The sequence below is a fragment of the Protopterus annectens genome, chromosome 2.part0 (assembly GCF_019279795.1).
Source record: "Protopterus annectens isolate FY-2018-M chromosome 2.part0, PAN1.0, whole genome shotgun sequence".
Taxonomy (NCBI): domain Eukaryota; kingdom Metazoa; phylum Chordata; order Ceratodontiformes; family Protopteridae; genus Protopterus; species Protopterus annectens.
The window spans coordinates 1,797,562,561-1,797,588,741 of NC_056728.1; the positions used below are offsets into that span (position 1 = coordinate 1,797,562,561).

Here is a 26,181-nt window from a genome sequence, read left to right on the forward strand (position 1 = left end):
CAAAGTATAAGGCTGACGTCGGTCAGGGCGCATTTGACTGACATCAGGACGTCAGGGTACAAATGCGCATGACCGACGTCATATCCTCAGTCTTTTCTTGCCCCAGATGTCAGAAGACCCTAAAAATAAAGGTCAAAACCAAAAGACAGCAAACAACCAACCAACCACCCTTGCACTAACTATATGTACAATATATACCATATACACAATATGTACAACCCAACCCACACAACCACCTCTAACTACAGAGGGGAAGGAGGGAGGGTAAATTGGACTGCAGCAATGTGGATCTTCGAACATCTACATTTATGGTAGGTACAAAACTGTACTATGTTCTTCATCTCACATTGCTGCAATCCTTACACTTGGGTAGAATCCCAAAGCAGAGGTAAGGGAGGATGGCTAACTACAAGGAAGCAGGAGCTGCCAAAATGCCCTGCAAAACAGCAGTGTCAAAACCAGCCCTGGACTTAGAGTAAAGTGGCAGGTGATAATGCCTAGAAAGTATGCACAGAACTCCAAGTAGCTGCCTCCAAAATATCCTTGGTAGCCACTCCCTCAAAAAGCTGTTGAAGTGGCAGTAGCCCTAGTGGAATGAGGCCTAATCCCAGCTGGAATCTCCTTGCCATGATGGGAATAACAGAAAGCAATGCAAAACCCAGTCCACTTAGAAATAGTTTGTTTTGACACAGGCTTGCCCTGAGAACTCAAAGCAAAAGAAACAAACAACTGCTGAGACTGCCTGAACCCTTTAGTTCTGTCCAAATAATAACGCAACTGCCTGTGGACATCTAAAGTGTGCAAAATCTTTTCCCTTTATTTTGGGGATTTGCATAAAAAGTAGGCAAATGAATAGTTTGGTTTAAAGCCACACTAGAAACCACCTTAGGCATAAAGGAAGGATTAGATGTAATGATACCCTATCCTTATGGAAAATCAAGAAAGGCTCAACCGCCATAAGGGCCTGTAATTCAGAAACCCTTCTTGCAGAGGTAATGGCCAACAAAAAGCAGTCTTCCATGATAAATATTTCAACTCAGCAGTAGCTGCAGGCTCAAAAGGTTGTAGAGTGAGTTTCTCCAACACAAAATTGAGATCCCAAGCAGGAGTAGGAGCTCTTAGGGGGTCTTATATTCTTTGCCCCTAAGAAATTGCTTGAACAAAGGATGAGAAAACAATGGTGGGTTGCAATCATAGTGAGCTGAAATTGCTGCAGCATGAACTTTAATAGAAGAGAAAGACAAACCTTTGTCTAGTAACTCAGTAAGATATTGAAGAGCCACACAAATTAGGCTCAGAAACATCAAAATCTTTGCTGCACTCCAAAACAAAAATCTCTTCCATTTGTCTGCGTACACTTTCCTTGTACTAGGCCTCCTAGCTTCCAAAATAACATTCAAAACTTGCTGAGGAAGTGGAGGCCCACTATGGTTCAAAACAGAATATGCCAGGCTGTTAGGTGCAGAGAGTGAAGCTTGACATTTAGCAAATGGCTGTCCTCCTGCGACAACAGGTGTGGAATCGAAGGCAAAAGCCATGGAGGCTTCCGTACCAGACTTCTCAGTAATGGGTACCAGTGTTGTCGAGGCCAATCCGAGCTATTAAAATCATCCTTGGCTTGTCCTGTCTGACCTTTAGAAGTACCTTTGGGAGGAGAGGCAGAGGTGGAAAGGCATACACATGAAGATTGCTCCAATTGAAAGAAAGAGCATCCACCTTCCAAGCTGTGGGATGAAACCTTTTTGTGCAAAACCTTGGCAGCTGATGGTTCAGTGGAGAAGCGAACAGATCTATGTCTGGAGTTCCCCAGGACACTGTCAATTTCTGAAATACATGAGGATCCAATTTCCACTCGTGGGGATCCATAATTAGTCTGCTCAACACATCTGCTAAGGAGTTCTGTGCTCCTGGCAGAAACCTTGCCTGAAGATTGAGCTGTAAACTGAGAGCAGTCTCCCACAAAATCATTGCTTGCCTGCATAGAGGATAAGAATGCGTTCCCCCTTGCTTGTTGATGTACCACATGACAGTTGTGTTGTCTGTTAGAATCAACACCTGCCCTGGAAGAAGTAATTCCTTGAAAGCTATTAATGCAAACTGGACTGCTAACATCTCCTTCATGTTGATATGTAGATGTTGTAGTCTGACAGGCCACTTGTTTTGTATCCACTTTCCATTTAGATGAGCTCCCCAAGCTTTGTCTGAGGCATCTGTCGTTAAAATCTGACTCGCCTCTGGCCGGGTCACAGAGAGTCCCTTGTTTAGGTGACATTCCTGAGCCCACCACAAACTTCCCTTTTGTTTGCAAGGTACTATTTGAATGACAGTGTCCAGATCCTGGCAGTGCTGTGTCCATACATTTTGAGATACCATTGTAGCTTCCTCATATGCAGTTTGGCATTGGGAAGCACCAGAATACAAGATGCCATGAACCCTAAGGCTTGAAGGACTGTCCTTGCAGTCAGTCCGGACTGATGAGATAGTTGATGGAAGTAAAGGGATAGACTCTTTTGTTTGTCCGGGGTTAAAAAGGCCATCTGGGATGCTGTATTCAGTCTCACACCCAGAAAGCACATGTCTTGAGAGGGTACTAGACTGGACTTTATTTCGTTCACAGAATACCCTAGGCATCTTAGCACTGCTATCACATATTCCAAATGATGAAGAAGCTCTTCTCTTCCTTGAGCCAGAATTAGGCAGTCGTCCAAATAAGGATAGATCTGTATTCCTTTTAGTCTGAAGAAAGCTATTACTGGAGCCAGAACTTTCGTGAACACTCTCGGCGCAGTAGATAAGCCAAAGGGCAATGCAGAGAACTGATAGTGAGAAGTCCCAGCTCGAAACGCAGATACTTTCTGCAACTTAGTCTGATAGGAACATGAAGGTAAGCCTCCTTGAGATCCAAAGTGACCATCCAATGATCATTGCCCAGCAGAGGTAAAAGCTGCTGCAACGTCAACATTTTGAACTTGGGAATGTCCAGATAAGTGTTGAGGATAGATAAATCCAAAATTGGTCTCCACGTGTTCCCCTTCTTTGGTACTAGGAACAGGCGAGAATAAAATCCTAGGCCCACTTCTGGCAGAGGGACCGGCTGTATGGCCCCTAGTTGGAGCAACAGAGAAACCTGTTTGTGAGCCTCTATTCTTTGTTGAGGAGGAACGTCTGGCATGCCTTTGAAAGGAGGCAAGGTATGGAAATAAAACCTGTAGCCGTGGTGTATGATGTCCAATACCCATCTGTCCTGGGTAATTAAACTCCAATTCTCTTTGAAAAGTGCCAACCTTCCTCCCAAAGGTGCTGCCAGACGAGCAGGCTCTGGCAGCTGAAAAGGTAGGTCATTGGGTCTGTTTACGAAAGGACTGACCCCTGCCTTCGCCCGAAGCCTGTGCAGGAGAACTCCCTGTTCTAGGCCTGAAAGAGCCCTGGGCTCTGCCCTTACCACGTCTAGACCTACCCCTAGACTGTGAATCATAAGAAGGATACGTCCACCCTTTAGTAGGCCAATTTCTACTAAACTTTGGAGGTTGGACCTGCAAAAAATCTTTAACAGTCTGCATAGACTTAGCCTTGTCTTCCATTTTCTTTAAAACTGTCTCAACAGGAGGACCAAACAACACATCAGATTGTAAAGGAGCATCTAAAATCCTTGTTTTAACATGTTCAGACAAATTCTGATCCCTCAGCCAGGCGTGCCTGCGAAGAACTGACCCAGTGGCAGCCACCCTAGACGAGGCCTGTACAGCATCAAAACCACATTGCAAAGAATGCTTACCCACCTGTTCAGAAACATGCACTAAATCTTGCAACTCTTTACAATCAATACCAACTGCCAGAGCATCAACCTTAGACTTCAATTGTGAAAGGAGATAGTTTTGGTATTTCAACATGTGAAACTGGCAATTCAGAGCCCTCATAGCAAGAGTGGAAGAAGTATAGACTTTCTTTCCCCATCTATCCAAGGCCCTAGCCTCCTTGTCTGTAGGAACCGGATTCTTAACAACAGAAGCCTTAACACCTTTAGGCCCCTGGCTAACAGTTTCTGGGTCTGCCCTAGGACTCTTAAAGATACTTATGAGCTTCAGGCACCCTGTAATACCTATCCGCTTAACAGGAGCAGGAGGCAAAGAATCAGGATTAAGAGAAGCTTCTGTCAAAACATCTTCCACTACATCCAAAACAGGAGGTATAGCCAAAGGCCTATGCTGGGGTAAAAACAGAAATTCCCTAAGCCTTTTCCTGGAATCAGAGAAGTCCTGACCTTCCCACTTAAAATGCTCCCTCATGGAATGAAGAGTTTCTGAAAAAGAAAAATCCTCAGGAGGAGTAGCAGAAGGAGTAGAATCATCCACATCAGAATCAGAATAAGGAGAGTACTCCTGCAAGTCTTCAGCCGAAGACTCCGAAATATCTGAAGCCCGCTCAAAACCCCCCAGTTCAGGCTCCACCCTAGGTCTCTTAGCAGGAGGGGGCATAGAACCCCTAATCAAAGTAATCAAATCTTCTGCCATTTTAAGCATATGCTTCTTGGGCACAGTACCTGAAGAGCTAGGGGTAACACCAACTGAAGCTAAACCTGGCCTGCCCCTGGGAGAAGCCTTAGAAACAGAAGGAGAGGGCCTAGCCACCTTAGGAAGGGAGGGGAGTATAGTAACATGAGAAGCCCCCTCGGCCTGACTAGTCTCCTGAGAGGCCACATCTAGCAATAATAAGGTCTCACCCTGGGAACACAAAGAAACCTCCGGTGGAGCCACCGGCTCCACCGACACCTCTAAAGAACCGGCGTCCGGTACAGACGGTTCTTCTAGCCTGGGCTTAACTGCCTTGTCCTTGCGCTTCTTTGAAGAAGCAGGCGTCGGAGCATCCGACGGCATTTTATAGTTGCACCGCTTCCCAAAGACTAACCTTGCACAATCCAACCTTCTCTTTATAGTGCGTTTATTAAATCTAGCACAAGAGCGACAGCCCACAACGTCGTGCTCAGGCCCTAAGCAAGGGATACACAAAGTATGATAATCTCTATGCGGTATCTGTTTCCCACAAGAAATGCAATTATTAACTTTTCTGACATCCGGTAAATGACTGAGGCAAGAAAAACTAAAATATTCTAACGGGTACTTAGCCAACTTTGAACTTGGTCTGAAACTTCTAAATCGAAAAATCTCAGAACGCCAACCGGCACTTGCAATGCTGCTTCTGCATCGGACCATGCGGCAAAAAAGACTGAGGATATGACGTCGGTCATGCGCATTTGTACCCTGACGTCCTGATGTCAGTCAAATGCGCCCTGACCGACGTCAGCCTTATACTTTGATATTCGGGCCGACCGAGGACAGCGGACTACCCTAGTGTAAGGACTGCAGCAATGTGAGATGAAGAACATCCACGGTTAAGCCAACCGCGAGTGTCTCTGTTTCGGCCGAAACCGAGCAAGCGGTTCTTCCTTCAGCTGAAAACTTACCTTCTACCGAGGCCTCTTCCAACCTGGTGGAATCGGCTTCTGAAATCCAACCTGCAGTTGTGGTTTCTCAGGAATTATCTGACACTATTCCCTTGGATATTTCAACCCCTGCACGTGGAGCTGCTAGGCCTCCTGCAGCCATGTCCATTAAGGCCTTTGCCAGGGCTAAAGCAGCTAAAGCTACTAAATCTGTGCTTGTTAAGACCCCCTCTCACAGGCCTAGCTCCAGTTCCCAAATGCTTAGTCTAGCAGAGGATCTCATTTCCTTAATCCGGGGATCCCAACCTCACCCAAACATGGCCTCTCACCCACCTCCAGAGAAGAGGCCTAGAGCAGAGCCCCCTGAGCCAGTTTCCACAGATGATTCCTCTGATGATTCAGATAATACAGACCCTCCAGAGGCTCCTTTTTCCCCTTATGAAGACTATGAAGACTCTGATGCTGAAGAGTCCATCCCTTCTGCCTCTCCGCCTGAGGAATTTTCCTTTGGGGAAACCTTGCATGCTATGAGGGAACAATTTCAGTGGCAGGGCCAAGATTTTTCAGACTCCAGAAAAAGGCTTAGAACCTTTTTGCATTTACCACAACATAGGCCTTTAGCTATACCTCCAGTTCTTTCTGTTGTAGATGATGCATTTAATGTTGCTTGTACTGCTCCTGATTCACTACCTCCGGCCCCTGCTAAGCCCGATAGGTACTACAGGATCCCGGACACACATCACCATTTATACAAGGCTCCTTTTGCAGATCCCGAGACTATCTCCCAGGGGCCTAAGGCTGTAGCTACTACCTCTGCCAAAAATCCCCTCCCCTCTGAAAGGGAATCCAGGTCCTTAGAGAGATGGGGTAAAAAAGTTTACACTTCTGCTACTCTTTCAGCTAGGGCATTGAACTGTCAATTTCATATGATCCAGTATCAAGAATTTATGCTAGATCAGTTAACCAAAAAACTGTCCTCTGATGAACCTTTAGACAAGAAATATGTTCAGGAAATGGTACATAACTTTCAGCAAGTTAGTAACCATTCTTTAAAATGCGGCTATGATGCACTGGAGGTTTCCTTTAGATCAGCCATGACTGGCACAGTTATCAGAAGGCATGCATGGTTAAAAGGACAGGCCTTACCGGACCATGTCAAATCAAAACTATTAGATGCTCCCATGGACAAGATCAATTTGTTTGGCTCTCCTGCACAACAGGTGCTGAAGAAGATGGAGGAGAAGGCAAAATCTGTCCAAACAGTGAAAGATTTCTTACAGGTCCAACCTCCAAGATTTAGCAGGAATTGGCCCTCCAAGAATTGGTCCTTTCCAGACTCCTCCAGAGCACAGAGAGGCAGGAATAGGCGTTCAAGAGGCAGAAGCCAATCCAGGGGTGCCTACAGGGGCCGCCAGTGGCAGGGTAACAACCAGCGAGGCACAGACACAGCCACCACCACTACTACAGGACAATCACAGTGACTTGGCTCTGGCACCCTACCAGGGAACAACTAGAAGCACCCTTAGGCGGAAGCTAGCTTTATTTTCAAAGAACTGGCATTACATCACAAGAGACAAGTGGATTTTGCAGACAATAGACCAAGGTTACAGGTTTCATTTCCATACTCTACCAGGAAAGAGAGGAATGCCAAACCTACCTCCAAATCAAAAGGCAGAAGCTCTAAGACAAGTAAATCAATTATTAAGGATGAGAGCTGTGGAAAAGGTACCATATATGGAGCAAGGAAAGGGCTTTTACTCCAGACTCTTCCTAGTACCAAGGAAAGAAAGCAAATGGAGACCTATTCTCAATCTGTCCGCTTTAAACACATTCCTCATTGTTCCAAAATTCAAAATGCTGACCCTACAGCAGCTTCTTCCCATGCTGGGCAAGGAGTCTTGGCTGGTAACTCTAGATCTCAAGGAGGCATACCTGCATGTCCCCATACGACCAAATTGCAGAAGATACCTCAGATTTCTTGCAGGATCAGAGCATTATCAATTCTCAGCATTGCCCTTAGGCTTATCTACTGCGCCCAGAGTGTTCACGGAATGCCTGGCATTAGTAATCGCTCATTGCAGGCTTCAGGGAATCCAAATCTACCCTTACCTGGACGACTGCCTGATACAAGCGGACAACAAAAACAAACTAGCAGAAGACTTGAAAAGAGTCATTTACCTTCTACAAGCCCTGGGATATACAGTCAATATAAAAAAGTCAAGGCTGATACCATCCCAAAAGATAACCTTTTTGGGTGCGGAGCTGGACACATCCAAACAAATGGCATTCCTAACAGTAGAAAAACAGGAGCAACTCCCTCTCTACTTCTTGGCATTAACAAAGCAAAACCATCTAACAGCAAGAAAAATCCTGCAAGCATTGGGCTTCATGGCATCCTGCATAATCTTGGTCCCACATGCCAGACTGCATATGAGAAAGCTACAGTGGTACCTAAGGAATTTATGGTCTCCGCACAAGCACAGCCTAGAAACCCAAATTCCAATAATTCCATGCCTGAAGCAAGAATTCCAATGGTGGGCTCAGGCATGTCAATCAAACGAAGGATTGCCCTTCCACAGCACTCAACCAAGCCAAACCATCACAACGGACGCCTCAGACCTCGGTTGGGGGGCCCACATGCTGGACAAATGCATACAAGGTTTATGGACTCAAGAGCAGCTGCACCTGCACATAAACCTAAAGGAAATGCTGGCAGTAAAACTGGCAATTCAGACTTTCAAACCATTTCTTCGACAAGGTCAATTGATGATAAGGACAGACAACACCACAGTTATGTGGTACATCAACAAGCAGGGAGGCACACATTCATACCCTCTATGCCGGATGGCCCTGGACCTCTGGAATGTGGCCCTGAGTTACAACATTCAGTTACAAGCAATCTTTGTACCAGGAAAAGAAAACACTCTAGCAGACATATTAAGCAGGACTACCACGGATGCCCACGAATGGATGCTGCATCCGGGCATCTTCAAAACCATTACAAGAAAATGGGGTCTCCCAGAAATAGACTTATTTGCATCCCCACCAAATCACCAACTAAAGAAATTCTGCACCAGGACGTACCACCCACTGGCTTGGAAGGTGGACTCCCTATCCTTCAGTTGGAAAAACCTGACAGCATATGCATTCCCACCTCTTCCTTTGATGCACAAGGTGCTATTGAAGATCAAAGAGGACCGTCCAAGGATCATTCTGATAGCTCCAGACTGGCCAAGGCAACATTGGTACCCATTACTAAGGAGCATGTCTCGGGAACTAATATGGACACTACCCCTGGTTCCCTTGCTGTTAACTCAGAACAACTACAACACCCTGCATCCAAACCTGAAAACTCTGCAGCTGACTGCCTGGAACATTGCATAAGACAAATTAACCCAAATTTATCCCAAAGGGTTAAGGACATTATCTTGGAAGCTCGCAGACCTTCAACAAGGAAAACCTATTCAGCAAAATGGAAAAGATATCTCATTTGGAGTACTGCTAAAGGGGAAGATGTGTCACTGGTAAACATAGCCAACATCCTGGAATACTTGGCAGAGCTATTCCACCAAGGCCTGTCCTACTCTTCCATTAAGATTCATGCATCAGCTATTTCAGCAGAATACGACCTGGATCCTCCAGTCTTCTCACATCCTCTGCTCAGGCAGTTTCTGAGAGGAATTAAAAATGTAAAACCTCCTAGGAAGCCACCATTACCTGCATGGGACTTGAACTTTGTGCTAGAAAAATTGACACTTCCTCCTTTCGAACCAGCAGCAACAGCAGAATTGCAATACTTATCATGGAAAACTGCTTTCCTGCTGGCAATCACTTCAGCAAGAAGGGTTTCTGAGCTACAGGCATTAATGGCAGTACAGCCCTTTCTGATCTTCCATCAAGATAGAGTGTCCATGAGAACAAATCCTACTTTTATGCCTAAGGTGGTCTCCAGAGTATCTTTAAATCAGGCTATCCACCTACCTACATTCTTCCCCAACCCACAGAACAGGGGAGAAAGACTGTTGCATACCTTGGATGTACACAGACAATTACGCTACTACCTGGACAGGACCAAGAGCAATAGAAAAACTGACCAGCTACTGGTAGCATATGCAACAGGAATGGAAGGGAAAGCAATTTCAAAACAGACAATATCTAAGTGGATAGGAAATTGCATTAGATTTTGTTACTCCTATCATGGAAAGAAAACTTCAGAAAACATCAGGCCTCACTCTACAAGAGCTACAGCCACTACCACAGCTTTTCTACGAGGAGTGGCTACCAAAGACATTTTAGAGGCTGCTACTTGGAGCTCCGTGCATACATTTGCCAAGCGTTATAATTTACCTTTATACTCTAGATCCCGAGCAGGTTTTGCCACTGCTGTTTTGCAAGGGATCTTAACTACACCATAATTCTATCTTTCCTCCTCCCCCAGTTTGGCTATGGTATTCTACCCATTTGTAAGGACTGCAGATGCATCCTTGAAGGACATAGTACAGTTTTGTACCTACCATAAATGTAGATGTCCGAGAGGAATGCATCTGCAGTCAGGATTAGCCACCCTGCTTCCCTCTGTGGTACTCCTAGGGTATTTGCCCCTCTTATAGCTAGCTGGGGGAATCTATTATGGTGTATTTGTTTGTATATATGTACATACATGCTTATTTTTTGTTTGCTCTCTAATATTTGGAATCATTGGCATTTATCCAAATTTAGCCTTCCTAGAGGGCACCTGGCATCTGGGGCAAGAAACACTGAGGAAAATGGCGTCGGCTGATGCCTTTATACCCGAATAACTGCAGCAATGACATTGGGTGAAGTGCGACATCAGCCGAGGCCAGACCCAGACTTTGGAATCCGGCTGACCGAAGGGCTGCCTGAGGCAGGACAACCCATTTGTAAGGACTGCAGATGCATTCCTATCGGACATCTACATTTATGGTAGGTACAAAACTGTACTTTTTGTACCTTCCAGAAATGTAGATGTTCGAGTGTATATACTGCTGCAGTCCAGGTTACCCTCCCACCATCCCCTCTACATACCAGGGTGTTAGTTATAACTCCATGTACATCAATCTATTGGATGCATGCCTATATGGTGTATTTGCTAACAGCTAATACTATTGTTTATCTACTAAGGTATTTTTGCATAGTTATTTGCATTGCCTTCCTAGTTGGGGGCACCTGACATCTGGGGCAAGAAAAACTGAAGAAAATGTCGTCAGCTGCCTCTTTTATCCCCCTGTCGCACTGACGTCAGGGAAGAAGCGACGGCAACCGACGCCAGACCAAGACTTTGGGATTCGGCCGACTGTGGGACCGCCTGACGTCAGGATAACCCAAGTGTGATGACTGCAGCAGTATATACACTCGAACATCTACATTTATGGTAGGTACAAAACTGTACTTTATGTGGTACATAAACAAGCAGGGGGAACCCATTCTTACACACTCTGCAGGTTAGCCATGGCCCTGTGTAACACAGCCTTGAGCAACCAAGTGCACCTACAAGCTCAATTCCTGCCAGGCAAGCAAAATTCACTGGTAGACAGTGACTTAGGTAGAAATCTACTGGACCCTCATGAGTGGAAACTGGAACCAAACTCATTCAAACTTCTAACCCAGAGGTGGGGAACACCAGAGGTGGACCTTTTTGCCTCCTCCCAAAACCACCAATTGAACAAATTTTGCACCAGGAACCTTCACAGCAGAGCCTGGAAAGTGGATGCCCTGTCCTTTACATGGGAAAACCTCTCAATTTATGCCTTTCCTCCTCTGCCCTTCCTCTCAAAAGTACTACTCAAGATCAAACAGGACAGGCCAAGGGCAATCCTTATTGCACCAGACTGGCCAAGCCAGCACTGGTACCCACTCCTACGCAGTCGTGACAGCAGTGCCACCCTGGCACCTACATCAGACACCTTCCCTGCTGTCTCAGCAGGAGGGACAGATTTTGCATCGACAGCTGCAAACCCTAAACCTTACAGCCTGGTTTATCCCCTGAATACACCACCAGCATCCCTCAGCAAACAGGTGCTGGACCCCATCCTTGAGGCCAGAAGGTCTAGTATTAGGAAATCCTATGCTGAAAAGTGGAAAATATATTGTTCTTGGAGTCATTCTCAAGGAAAGGACACAGCTGTGCCCACCTTACCTCAAATCCATGATTACCTAGCAGAGCTGCTCCACAGAGGCCTATCCTTCTCATCCATTAAGATTCATGCCTGTGCCATCTCAGCTCATTGTAATACTGAGCCACCTCTCTTTTCTCACCCTCTCATCAAACAGTTCCTGAGAGGAGCTAACAATTTAAGGCCCCCTAGGAGAGCTCCCACCCCAGGGACCTTAACTTTGCACTGGAGAAGCTCACACCTCCCCCTTTTGAACCTGCTGCTTTAGCAGAGTTAAAATTCCTCTCTTGGAAAACAGCCTTACTTCTAGCTATTACATCAGCAAAAAGAGTGTCTGAGTTACAGGCACTAATGGCGGTGGAGCCCTTCATTATTTTCCATGCTGACAGGGTTTCCTTCAGGGCTAACCCATCCTTTATGCCCAAGGTGGTATCCAGTGTGGCTTTAAACCAATCCATCCATTTGCCAACCTTTTTCCCTAATCCTCAGAATAAAGGGGAGAGGATTGTGCACTCCTTGGACGTGCACAGACAGCTCAGATTCTACCTTGACAAGACTAAGCCTTTCAGAAAATCTGACCAGCTGCTTGTCAGCTTTGCTGCAGGGCCAGAGGAGAAGGCCATTTCGAAGCAAACCATTTCCAAATGGATAGCACACTGCATCCATTTCTGTTACAAGCACCATGGAAAACCTACCCCTCAGGGGATCAGAACTCATTTCACTAGAGATACTTCAACCTCTACAGTATTTCTCAGGGGAGTCCCTACCAGGGGCATCCTGGAAGCTGCAACCTGGAATTCTGTACACACCTTCACCAAGCATTACCACTTACCTATTTTTTCTAAATCAAGAGCTGGATTTACTACAGCAGTCTTACAGGGCCTGCTAGTCAGCCGTAACACTTCTTGACTGCCTCCACCCTTCCTCAGCTTTGGGAATCAACCCAAGTGTGATGACTGCAACAGTGAAACATGAAAAACATAGTACAGTTGTGTACACATACCATAATGTAGATGTTCGAATGTATTCACTGGTGCAGTCCTGGATGTTCATCGTGCATACAGCTGCAGTAATCACATATGGGTTCTCTGCCGTCAGGCGGGTCCTCGGTCGGCCGAATTCCAAAGTCTAGGTCCGGCGTCGGTTGTTGTCGCTTTCTTTCCTGATGTCAGTGCGACAGGGGTATATAAGACACAGCCGACGCCATATTCTTCAGTCTTTTTTGCCGCGCGGTGCCCGAAGTAGAAGCAGTTCGCAAGTGCCAGTCGGACAGCTCCTGAATTTACGAAAAATTGGAAACCGAAGTCTTCTTTAAAGCTAAGTACCCCGTTGGGGAAACTTTTCTTGCCTCAGACCGATGTCAGACAAAGTTAACAATTGTATTTCTTGTGGGAAGCAAATACCGCATAAGGATTTCCATTCCCTCTGCATACCTTGTTTAGGCCCAGACCATGACGTCTCGGGCTGTCGCTTTTGCGCTACTTTCAATAAACACACTATTAAGCGTCGGGAGGAGTTCGCCCAACATTATTTTGGTAAAGCCTTTGATTATAAAATGTCGTCGGAGACTCCGACTACCGTTTTGTCCAAAAAATGCAAGGACAAGGACCGACACGCGAGGTCCGCGGTCTCCACCGACACCACGCCAAAACCGGCTGCACGTGATCCGGTTCTCAGTGAGACGTCTATGCAGTCCCTGACTACCGACGACACTTCCTTGGCGGTGTCTTCTGTAACCGAGACCGCAGGTGCCTCGGCCCTTACTCAGACTTCAACCACCGAAGCCACTGTGAGTGTTGAGCCTCCTAATGTGGACAGGTCCACTTCCACCCAGGGTGTCTTTAGACCCTCATCTTCCTTTTCCATTAAGGCCTTTACTAAGTCCAAATCAGCCATGCATCCCAAGAGGCCTGTTGTTCAGGACCCATCCCCAGGCCCCATGCCTAAAAAGCAGATGCTTAAAATGGCTGAGGATTTAATTACTCTTATCAGGGGTTCCCAACCCCTCCAGACAAGAGACCCAGAGTGGAAGAAGATTCTCCCTCTTCTGAACAGGGCTCCATTTTCTCAGAACATTCTGATGTAGAGGAACACTCGTACTCCCCTTATGAAGATTCAGATGCAGAACAGTCCATTCCTTCTGTATCTCCCCCAGAGGATTTTTCTTTTGGGGAAACCTTGCACACCTTGAGGGAACACTTCCATTGGGAAGGCCAAGACTTTTCTGATTCCAAGAAAAGGCTTAGGGAATTTCTTTTGTTACCTCAACACAGACCTCTGGCTATACCTCCTGTCTTGGACATACTTGATGATGTTTACTCGGAGGCTTGTCTTAACCCGGATTCCCTGCCTCCGGCCCCAGTCAAACCTGATAGTTCCTAACTCTCACCAATTTCTTTTCAAAAGCCACAATGCTGACCCTGAAACTATTTCTCAGGGCCCCAAGGGAATGAAGGCCTCTACTGCCAAGAATCCACTACCTTCGAAGAGAATCTAGATCCTTAGAAAGGTGGGGAAAAAGGTATACACCTCGGCCACCCTAGCCATGAGGGCCTTAAATTGTCAGTTCCATATGCTTAAATATCAGCAGTTTCTGTTATAACAATTAAGAAATAAAATGTCTCAACCTGAACAACCAGATTTGAAGGAATTGCAGGATATGATGCATAGTGCAGAACAAGTGGGTAAACACACCTTACAATGTGGCTATGATGCCTTAGAGGCCTCAAGTAGAGCTGCTGTTACAGGATCAGTCATTCGTAGACATGCCTGGCTTAGGGAACAAAGCTTGCCTGATCATGTTAAAGCTAAACTACTAGATGCTCCTTTACAAAAGGATGTACTATTTGGTACTAATGCTGAGGAGATACTATGGAAAATGGAAGAAAAAGCTAAATCTATGCAAACTGTCAAGGCTTTTCTACAGGTACAACCACCTCGTTTTAGCAGAAATTGGCCTTCTAAAAACTGGTCCTTTCCAGCCATGGACAAGCCCCAAAGAGGTAGATACAGGCACACAAGGGGCAGAGGACAATCTCAAGGATCATATAGAGGCAGACAATGGCAAACGCCAGCACCAAGAGGTGGCGAAGACAGTGCACAACAATACAGAAAACAAACCCAATGACTTCTTCCTTTTCATGCCAAGCAAGTCTCAGCTGGCAGCTCCCTTGGGAGGAAAGCTGGCATTATTTGCAAGAAATTGGCATATTATCACAACAGACAAATGGATCCTGGACATTATAAACAGAGGCTACAGATTTCATTTTCACACTCTTCCAAAAATGAGAGGCATGCCAAACCTGCCACACAATCAAAGGGCAGAGGCACAAATACAAATTTCAAAACTCATGGACATGAAAGCTATTCAAGAGGTACCTACTCACGAACAAGGTCAAGGTTTTTATTCCAGACTATTCCTGGTACCAAGGAAAGGAACCGACTGGAGACCCATTTTGGACTTATCCACCCTAAATACATTTCTACTCGTACCAAAATTCAAGATGCTCACATTACAGCAGCTTCTTCCCATGCTGGGCAAGGAGTTTTGGCTGGTAACATTGGACCTCAAGGAGGCATACCTGCATGTCCCAATCAGACAAAGCTGCAGAAGATACCTCAGATTTCTTGCAGGTTCAATCCACTATAAATTCTCTGCATTGCCCTTTGGCTTATCTACTGCACCCAGAGTATTCACAAAATGCCTGGCATCAGTAATTGCCTACTGCAGACTTCAAGGGATACAAATTTACCCTTATTTGGATGACTGCCTGATCCAAGCGGACAGCAAGCACATACTTCTGGAACATCTAGCTTATGCAACACGGTTACTGAATTCTCTGGGATACACAATCAACAAAGAGAAATCTAGGCTAACACCATCTCAGAAAATAACTTTCCTGGGTGCCAACTTGGACACAAACACCCAGATGGCCTACCTTATGCCAGAAAAACAGGGGCAACTAACTCAGTACTTCAAAATACTAGCAAATTGTACCAGGCTAACTGCAAGGAAAATCCTGCAGGCTCTGGGCTTCATGGCATCTTGCATTCTTTTAATCCCATGTGCAAAGCTGCATATGAGAAAACTTCAATGGTACCTAAAAAACCTATGGTCTCAACACAGCCACAATTTGGAAACAATAATACCAATAATTCCATGTTTGCAAAGGAATTTCTATGGTGGGCCCAAGCATGTCAAACAAACACAGGTTTCCCATTCTGCAAGCCTCAAGCAAATCAAGTCATCACAACAGACGCCTCAGATTGCCTGGGGCGCATGACAGGCAGGTGCATTCAGGGCAAATGGTCCCAAAAGGAAAAGCACCTTCACATCAATCAAAAAGAAATGCTAGCAGTGATAAATGCAATTACAGCATTCAAGGACCTCCTGCATCCAGGACAATTATTGATAAGAACAGACAACACCACAGTAATGTGGTACATAAACAAACAAGGAGGAACACATTCATACCCCTGTGCAGACTAGCCATGACACTTTGGAACTTGGCTCTGGAATGGCAAATCGAACTTCAAGCACAATACTTGCCAGGTTTGGAAAACACGCTGGCAGACAATCTAAGCAGAAATATGACAGATCCACGAATGGAAGTTGCATCCTCAGGTGTTTACAAAGATAATCCAGCGTGGGGAGGCCAGACATAGATCGCTTCGCCTCCCACAGGAATCATCAATTGGAAAAGTTTTGTTCAAGGACCTTTCACCCAAAGGCCTGGAGAGTGGACGCCTTCTCATTCAGTTGGACAGCATGGATAGTGTACGCTTACCCACCTCTGCCTCTTCTGCCCAAGGTGCTCTTGAAAGCAAGAGCAGACAGACCGAAGATGATACTGATTGCTCCAGACTGGCCAAGACAGCACTGGTACCCACTCCTGAGGAGCCTAACACATATTCCTCCCTGGCCTCTACCTCTAATGCCTCTTCTGCTGACTCAGCACAGCTACAAAACTCTTCACAGTCAGCTGAAAACACTCAATTTGGCTGCATGGAAAATTCCTTAATACCACAACAGGCCCTACTTCCCAAAGAGGTGCAGGACGTCATTCTGGAGGCCAGAAGGCCATCTACTAGAAAGGCTTACTCCGCAAAATGGAAACGGTTTTGCTCTTGGAATGAGAAAAAAGGCCAGGACCCTAGAAAACTGAATTTGCCTCAGGTATTACAGTATCTAGCTGAGCTGCTGAACAGTGGACTTTCATTTTCCTCCATAAAAATCCATGCCTCAGCCATTTCTGCAGAATTCAACACGGATCCACCGTTATTCTCTCACCCACTTTTAAGACAGTTCCTCAGAGGGGCTAAGAATATAAGACCACCAAGGAAACAACCAGTGCCAGCCTGGGATCTTAATGACATTCTAGAAAAATTGACATTGCCTCCCTTTGAACCAGCTGCCTCAACAGATTTGCAATATTTGTCCTGGAAAACAGCTTTCCTTCTGGCCATTAAAATGTCACATGTCACATCCTGAACAACCAGACTTGAAGGAGTTGCAGGATTTGATGCATAGTGCAGAACAAGTGGGTAAACATACCTTACAATGTGGTTTTGATGCTCTAGAGGCCTCATGTAGAGCTGCTGTTACAGGATCAGTCATACGTAGACATGCCTGGCTCAAAGAACAAGCCTTGCCTGATCATGTCAAAGCTAAATTACTAGACGCCCCTCTTCAAAAGGATGTACTATTTGGGGCAAATGCTGAGGAAGTATTACGGAAAATGGAGGAAAAGGCTAAATCAATGCAAACTGTGAAAGAATTTATGCAGGTTCAACCCCCATGTTTTAGTAGAAATTGGCCTTCCAAAAACTGGTCCTTTCCTGCCACAGACAGACCCCAAAGAGGCAGATACAGGCACCCGAGTGGCAGAGGACAAACACAAGGCTCGTACAGAGGCAGACAATGGCAAGCACCTACACAAAGAGGTGGTGAGGACAACTCGCAATCTTTCAGACAGCAAAACCAATGACTTTCCCCTTTGCATGCCAACCAGGTCTCAAATGGCAGCACCCTTAGGAGGAAAGCTGGCACTATTCTCAAAAAATTGGCATATTGTCACAAAGGACAAATGGATCCTGAACATTATAAACAGAGGCTACAAATTCCATTTTTATACCCTTCCAAAAATGAAAGGCATGCCAAACCTGCCACACAATCAAAGGGCAGAGGCACAAAAGCAAATTTCAGACCTTATAAACATGAAAGCTATTCAAGAGGTACCTACACGAACAAGGTCAAGGTTTTTATTCCAGGCTATTTCTGGTGCCAAGGAAGGGCAAAGATTGGAGACCTATTTTGGATCTTTCCATCCTAAACACATTCCTACTCGTACCAAAATTCAAGATGCTCAGTCTACAGCAACTTCTTCCCATGCTGGGCAAGGAGACTTGGCTGGTAACATTGGACCTCAAGGAGGCATACCTGCATGTCCCAGTCAGACAAAATTGCAGAAGATACCTCAGATTTCTTGCAGGTTCAATACATTATCAATTCTCTGCATTACCCTTTGGTTTATCTACTGCGCCCAGAGTATTCACGAAATGCCTGGCATCAGTAATTGCCTACTGCAGACTTCAAGGGATACAAATATACCCTTATTTGGACGACTGCCTGATCCAAGCGGACAGCAAACACATTCTTCTGAAACATCTGGCTTATGTAATAATGTTATTAAACTCTCTAGGATACACAGTCAACAAAGAGAAATCAAGACTAATACCCTCTCGGAAGATAATTTTCCTGGGTGCCAATTTGGACGCAAACACCTAGATGGCCTACCTCATGCCAGAGAGGCAGGGGCAACTAATTCAATATTTCAGAACACTGGCAAATTGCACCAGGCTGACTGCAAGGAAAATCCTGCAGGCTCTGGGATTCATGGCATCTTGCATCTTACTACTCCCATGTGCAAAGCTGCATATGAGAAAACTACAATGGTACCTAAAAAACATATGGTCTCAACACAGCCACAGTTTGGAAACAATGATACCACTAATTCCATGTCTGCAAAGGGAATTTCTGTGGTGGGCTCAAGCATGCCAAACAAACACAGGTCTTCCATTCAGCAAGCCTCAAGCAAATCAAGTCATCACAACAGGCCTCGGACTACGCCTGGGGCGCACATGACAGACGGTGCATTCAGGGCAAATGGACCCAAAAGAAAAGCACCTTCACATCAATCAAAAGAAATGCTAGCAGTGATAAATGCTATTACAGCCTTCAAGGACCTTCTACAACCAGGTCAGCTATTGATAAGAACAGACAACACCACAGTTATGTGGTACATAAACAAGCAGGGAGGAACATATTCTTATCCCCTATGCAGACTGGCCATGTCACTTTGGAACATGGCCATGGACTTCTAAATGGAGCTACAAGCACAGTACTTGCCAGGCAAGGAAAACACACTGGCAGACAACCTAAGCAGGAATATGACAGATCCACACGAATGGAAGTTGCATCCAAAAGTTTTACAGAAATAATCCAAGAATGGGGAAGGCCAGACATAGATCTCTTTGCCTCCCACAAAAATCATCAATTAACAAAATTCTGCTCAAGGATCTTCCATCCAAAGGCCTGGAGAGTGGACGCTCTATCTTTCAGTTGGACATCAATGACAGTTTATGCCTTCCCACCTCTTCCTCTGCTGCCCAAAGTCCTATTGAAGACCAGAGCAGACAGACCAAAGATGATCCTCATTGCTCCGGACTGGCCAAGGCAACACTGGTACCCACTACTAAGGAGCCTGGCGATTCCCCACCATGGACCCTGCCTCTAATGCCTCTTCTTCTGACTCAGCACAGCTTCAAAACTCTTCACAGTCAGCTGAAGACACTCAATCTAGCTGCATGGAAGATTCCTTAGCATCACAGCAGGCCCTGCTCTCCAAGGACGTGCAGGATGTCATTTTGGAGGCCAGAAGGCCATCAACTAGAAAAGCTTACTCTGCAAAATGGAAACGTTTTTGTGTTTGGAATGAGAAAAAGGGCCAGTGCCCTGGAAAACTGAATTTCCCTGAAATACTACAATATTTGGCCGAACTGCTAAGCAGTGGACTTTTGTTCTCCTCCATCAAAATCCATGCCTCAGCCATTTCTGCAAAATACAACACTGATCCACCTTTATTCTCTCACCCTCTATTAAGACAGTTCCTCAGAGAGGCTAAGAATTTAAGACCTCCAAGAAAACAACCAATACCTGCTTGGGATCTTAATTTCATTCTGGAAAAACTGACTTTGCCCCCTTTTGAACCAGCTGCCTCATTAGATTTACAATATTTGTCCTGGAAAACAGCTTTCCTTCTGGCTATCACTTCAGCTCGTAGAGTTTCAAAACTACAGGCTCTTATGGCTGTCCAGCCTTTTATCATCTTCCATCAGGACAGAGTTTCATTACGTACCAACCCGTCCTTTATGCCTGAAGTGGTATCCAGGGTAGCTTTAAATCAGGCCATACATGTACCTACTTTTTATCCTAATCCTCAAAACAAAAGGGAGAGATTACTGCATTCCTTGGACATCCACAGACAACTGTGTTATTATTTGGACAGAACAAAGCCTTTCAGAAAATCAGAACAGCTTTTTGTGGCCTATGTGGTAGGAGCTCAAGGAAAGTCAATATCCAAACAGACAATCTCAAAATGGATAGCCCACTGCATACGCTTTTGCTATTCCTTTCATGGCAAAACTGTACCTACAGGCATTAGAACTCATTCCACCAGGGCCACAGCCACCTCTGCAGCCTTCCTCAGAGGAGTTCCTACCAAGGATATTTTAGAAGCAGCCACTTGGAGTTCTGTGCATACCTTCTCTAAGCACTACAACCTACCATTATACTCCAAGTCTAGAGCAGGCTTTGCCACTGCAGTATTGCAGGGCATTTTGGCTCTTCCTAGCTCCACCTAGTGCCTACCACCCCTTTCTTAGCTTTGGGATTCTACCCATCTGTTATGACTGCAGCTGTATGCACGATGAACATAGTACAGTTTTGTACCTACCATAAATGTAGATGTTCGAGTGCTAATACAGCTGCAGTCCAGGTTTCCCTCCCACCTTCCCCTCTAGGGGTATTCTTTTATGGTGTATTTGCTTGCAACTACTGTTTTTTGATTATATTGCATTGCATTATTACATTATTTTATGTATTGCCTTCCTTCTGGGGGCACCTGACATCTGGGGCAAGAAAGACTGAAGAAAATGGCATCGGCTGGTTCTTTTATACCCCTGTCGCACTGACGTTAGGGAAGAAGTGACGACAACCGACGCCGGACCTAGACTTTGGAATTCGGCCGACCGAGGACCCGCCTGACGGCAGGAGAACCCATCTGTTATGACTCCAGCTGTATTAGCACTCGAACATCTACATTTATGGTAGGTACAATACTGTACTTTGTCTGCAAACTCAAGGGCAATTCCCAATTGTATGCAGAGCGCATTGTAAATGGAGCCATCTTTACTGAGCCAGAAGACAAAGCAAACCTACTGGCAGACAAATTCAGCTCCAAATTTACCCCTCTCTTTCCCTCAACATCCCCTCAGGAAATACCATCAGATATATTTCCCCCTGCTATCACTGGGAATAAGTTCCTTAATGCTCTCTTTTAAGGCCAAGAACATTGCATCGATGGGTCAAAAAATACACCAGGATGCCTTCTAAATAGCAATAAAGCATGACCTATCAGGCCATCTGGAATTGCTATTTAACTGTAGCCTCCAGACAGGGTCTGTGCCTCATAAATGGAGAAGAGCTTGATTACTTCAGATATTTCAAACTGTGTGTGTGTGTGTGTGTGTGTGTGTGTGTGTGTGTGTGTGTGTGTGTGTGTGTGTGTGTGTGTGTGTGTGTGTGCGCACATCCTGCAACAGAGGAATATTTTATTTGCCTTGCTGCTCCTTCAACCCCATTGGCTGCTGGTATAGTCCTGGCTCACCCATGACCCCAAATTAGACTATTCAGATCACTGGGAAATGAGTGAATGATACTCAAGGTAGTTTGCAGCAGTCTGTGAGCTATAAGATGATTAAGTCATTCCATTAATCCTGACTGCTGAAGAAGCACTGAACTGTTATTATACAAGACTATGGTAGCAAGGTTTAGAAGCATGTTTCTGTGATGAAAAAAGTGGTACAAGAAACTGTTTCAGTGAGAAGAAATGTAAATGTTTAGAAGTGGTTAACATGAAATAACTGACTACTCTTTTATTCCAAAAACCAAACAGAAACTGGGCCAGTAACTAACTAATTTCATTCTGATAAAACTGTGCACCTGACAGTTCCGAGAATGCAAGAAATGAAACCAAAGCATTTTATTACACCTCCAGCAAATATGCAGCATTTTAAAATGGTAGTAAAAATGTACCAGATTATGCTTTTAGGTTTGCTTCAAAGGCATTATCTGAGGTAAGCAAGCGTTTTAGGCAAAATTTATATAGTTTATTTAGTTAAATTAAATCAAATTAAATTTGTGAACTCCATTTTTCAGTTAGTTGTAATAGAGGAAGGGGTAAAACTGCCTATGACATTTTAAAAAGTATAAGCTTTGCTCATTTTGGACTATATTTGGTTTTCCAAGTGACACTGGGGAGTTAAATGAGATGCAACCTTCTTTCGTAGTGTAATAGCCAAAGCACTTGCAAGTAGAGACCCAGATACCATATTGCATTTGCAAAATCATTCTAGTAAGTTGTACATGATTGAGAGTGATGAAACTGTTCTCAAACAGGGAGTCATTATCCAAGTGGTATCTGACTTGGGAAATGGGTTTTGTACTCCAGTTTGGCTGGTTTACCAGGTTATTAGCTAATGTGGTTTGCTGTGAATGCCCTAAGGAGCAAGATTTCACTTGTGTCAGACATAAGCCAGATACGTTACTGAAATGTTTGATATTTAAATAGCATTTGGGAAAAAAAACATCAGATCCTCCTTCTATTAGAAAAAAATGGATACATTTGTATAGGTTGCTCTTACAAGTTTTACTAGACTGAGCTTGAAGGACAAGGTGATAGCTGATCCTGTTGTGATGAAAAGCTCCATTGGTACAAGGTTAGAATAGGGATTGTGTCACCCACATGTCTTGATTTAAATAGGATGGATTTCCTTATAGTGTGCTGATGAATGTTCCAATTTGGTGTGTCTTTGGAGCAGAGTAATGTATAGGCAGTTAAAAGGCGGTAGGAAATGAGTTACCGATCTGTAAATGCATAGGTGTTTCTTGGAAAAGGGGGATATAACCAGGATTTCTGCCAAGAATGGAAGGAAAAGATGTTAGCATGTTTTTAATTCCCAATAAGAGCAATACAGTTTGAGTTGTAATTTTTTTGTTTGTTTTTGGTCAGGCTCTGGTTATGAATGCATCGTTAGTGCCTGGGGAGTGACATGGAGAGGCAGACAAATATCATAGATCCAATCAGTAGAGATGATACTTAATGTACCTTCAGCAGTGGCAATTGGAGCATGATTGTTAATTAACAAAGATTTACTTTGTTTTCCTCCAGCTGACTTCTGCCATGACTAGTTTGTGAAATGCAGTTTGATGGTTAATTAACAAGGATTTTTGTTTTCCTCCAGCTGACTTCTGCTGTGACAAGTTTGTGAAATACAGTTTGCTAGTTAATTAACAAGGACTTCTTTTGTTTTCCTCCAGCTGACTTCTGCCGAGACAAGTTTGTGAAATACAGTTTGCTAGTTAATTAACAAGGACTTCTTTTGTTTTCCTCCAGCTGACTTCTGCCGAGACAAGTTTGCCAAATGCGGTGTGATGGCAAGCAGTGGTTTGTGCGGCTCTGTGAGTTCTTCCTGCATCAAGAGCTGTGGAATCTGTTAATTATCAGCCAGTTGGCATGCAAGTGGCGTAACAAGCAAAACCAACTTAAGATGAGATTGTGTGACGATGGCTTTTTTATATGAGAAGAAAAAAACACAACTGTAACAATAGTAGTTTTTATACTTCCTAAACCCATGGTGCTACATACATACTGTTTTTTAAAAGTGCACATAATTTTAGATATTTTGTCTATTAGTATATTTGTAGAATTTGTGAGCCATTTGGCATGTTTTATTAAATACCATTCAGGGTATCTAACCCTTGGTACAGCCGAGCTGGCGGTATTGCTGGTATTTGCTGCTGCTGCTTTGTCCTTTTGAGTTTTAGCTTGAGCGTGCCCTCAAGCTGAAATAAATTCAGAGCACATACAGTAAGTAGATCATTGTCCTCAACAATGACACTTCTGACAATGACCATTCTTGGGTCTAGTTACCACTGTTAAAGCTGCACATTGCAGGTAGGCTGGGTTAATACAGATGCACCTCCTTGGTTACTTCAGAGCTCTGAGTTACCTCAAAGTCAGAAATAGCTGTTAGGTAGACATATTAGCATGTCTTGGCTTATTGCAGTGTCTCGTCAAGAAAACATGACTACTATAAAATCTGTAGGGACAAAATAACATCACAGTGATGATGAATGTAGACAGCCCTACAAAAAACTCTGACTTGTGGAGGAGTGACTGTACTCTCATTTTTTTTTATTATTTCTGCTCAGCTCGTAGACACTTTGTTGTCTGTTCTGAGAAAATTACATACAAAACTCCAGGCATTTAAATGAGTTCCATCCCTAGTTTGAACTGCTGAGCAGCATAATTCATTGTTTAATGGCATTCTGTAAGATTTTTATACTAGTCGTTATCTTCTGCATTAATTAGGAAATCCAGTTTAAATTTTTATTTTCTGGAAATAGTACAAGGAATCAGTTTCATTGTTTTTTAAAGGTGCTGAGAAGTACAATGTTGCTGTATAACCTTTGTTGAATTTACTTTTCACTTGCATATGGTGCTATATAAAATTTTTGTACAAATTACAATAAATAAAACTGCACTTAGAAATTGTTGTGCATGATTTCCTGCTTGAATGAACTTAGGATTTTATACAGTGCACACCAGTGGTTACCATGTAATAGTAAATGGCATTGTCAGTAATGGGTATTGTATTAGAAAAGTACCTCGCAGGCCGGTCTATGCAGAAATGGCCATGGCCTCAGTGGCTGACAGGTGAAACGGGCATGTCGTGGTACGGAAAAGAGCGCAAGTATTTTTTTTTTCCCTTCATTTTTACATCCCACAACCCCTGCAAATTAAATATACCAAGTCTGAGATTGGACTACCTTGAGGAAAAGGGCAAACTATGAATAGACAATGCATATTCATGTCGCCATTTGTATGAATGTTACTTTACTTTCACCGATTGTTGGATGGTGTGCGGGACTTGTTGCTGCGCATCCTGCGAGGTACGTTTCTAATACAAAGCCCAGTAATGTCAGGATACACCCACATTTTAGTCAAACAAGCAACTTTTATTCTATACAAAATGGCAGCTCAGTAGATCTGATATAAATTAATCAACTAAGCCACCAGCTCTAAAGCAGAAACACAAAGCATTATAGGATATAGGATATGTGCACTCTTCAAAAGGCAATGCTATATAATTGACTTAAAGTGGCAATGTCTGTAGTATATATTCACAGTACATACTAAACCCCGCAGCTTTACTTATCATAGGTTCATAGGTTAGTACTCTTAATACAATGGATTCAGTACTGGATATTTTTTATAAAAAATATGAAATGCTCATTCTACTATATTACTCAGGATTTGTACTGTGGGATCGAAAAAGTGTTGGTTTCTGTCTTGCCAGCCATCTGGCAGTTTATTGCAGAGGATTAAGTCTATGAGCTACTAATTAACTTCATCCTGTAGTCCTTTGTTTGATTCCCACATTCATCATTTTCCTACTGTGTAACTATGAGTAAGTCATTTAAACAGACAGCACTCTCAAGGTCACCTATCAAAAGGAGCACTTGGACCTGATTAATAAAACAGTAAAATAAAACGAATGAGTGGAATTTAAAGTAGTAGGCTGTAGAAAATTACCTGTGCATTTCCTCTTACAAAAGCTGATATTCTTCGTGTTTCACTGTTGCAGTCTTAACATATGGGTTATCTGGCTCCCGGTAGCCTTTAGTTGGCCCGAATACCAGAGTCCTCGGTATATGACGTCGGCTGCTGTCAGCTGTAAAACTGATGTCAGGTATAAAGGGAGGCAGCTGACACCATTTCCTCCATCTTTCTTGCCGCAGAGCCCAAAGCAGGTGCAATTCATACTATTGCCGGTCAGCCGTTTACCTTCTTTTTGCATTCCGACTACCAAATTGTAGACGCCATCAGATAAGTACCCTGTTGGGGACCCTCTTTTCTTGCTTTAATGAATGTCAGATAAAGTTAATGACTGTCTTGCCTGTGGAAAACAGATTCTGCACTGTGATTTTCATTCCTGTTGTATAACTAGTTTGGGCCTTGAGCACGACGTCCCTAATTGCGAACTCTGTGCTTCCTTCAACCCAGATACTATACGCCGTATAGCTAAGATTTTGTATAATCATTTCGGAGTCTGGCCTAAGCTCATCGGTATGGTGTCTTCTGGTCTCCCAACTTCAGATGTACCTAGGAAACGCAAGGACAAGGACCGCGACAGGCCTAGGGTTAAATCTGCTGACGACACACCAGTGAAATGGATCATCAGCCCAGCGGTAGTTAGTGAGGT

General features: G+C 44.2%; 1 protein-coding gene across 1 annotated transcript in view; it reads left to right on the forward strand.

Annotated features, from left to right (window-relative positions):
• Positions 1-24,463, forward strand: part of MFAP2 (microfibril associated protein 2) — a 765,069-nt gene extending 740,606 nt beyond the window's left edge. The window contains exon 9 of the mRNA XM_044061828.1: positions 23,310-24,463. Within this exon, the coding sequence (XP_043917763.1) occupies positions 23,310-23,413 (104 nt within the window). The 3' untranslated portion in view covers positions 23,414-24,463. The remainder of the gene's footprint in view (positions 1-23,309) is intronic.
• The last annotated feature ends 1,718 nt before the right edge of the window (positions 24,464-26,181 follow it).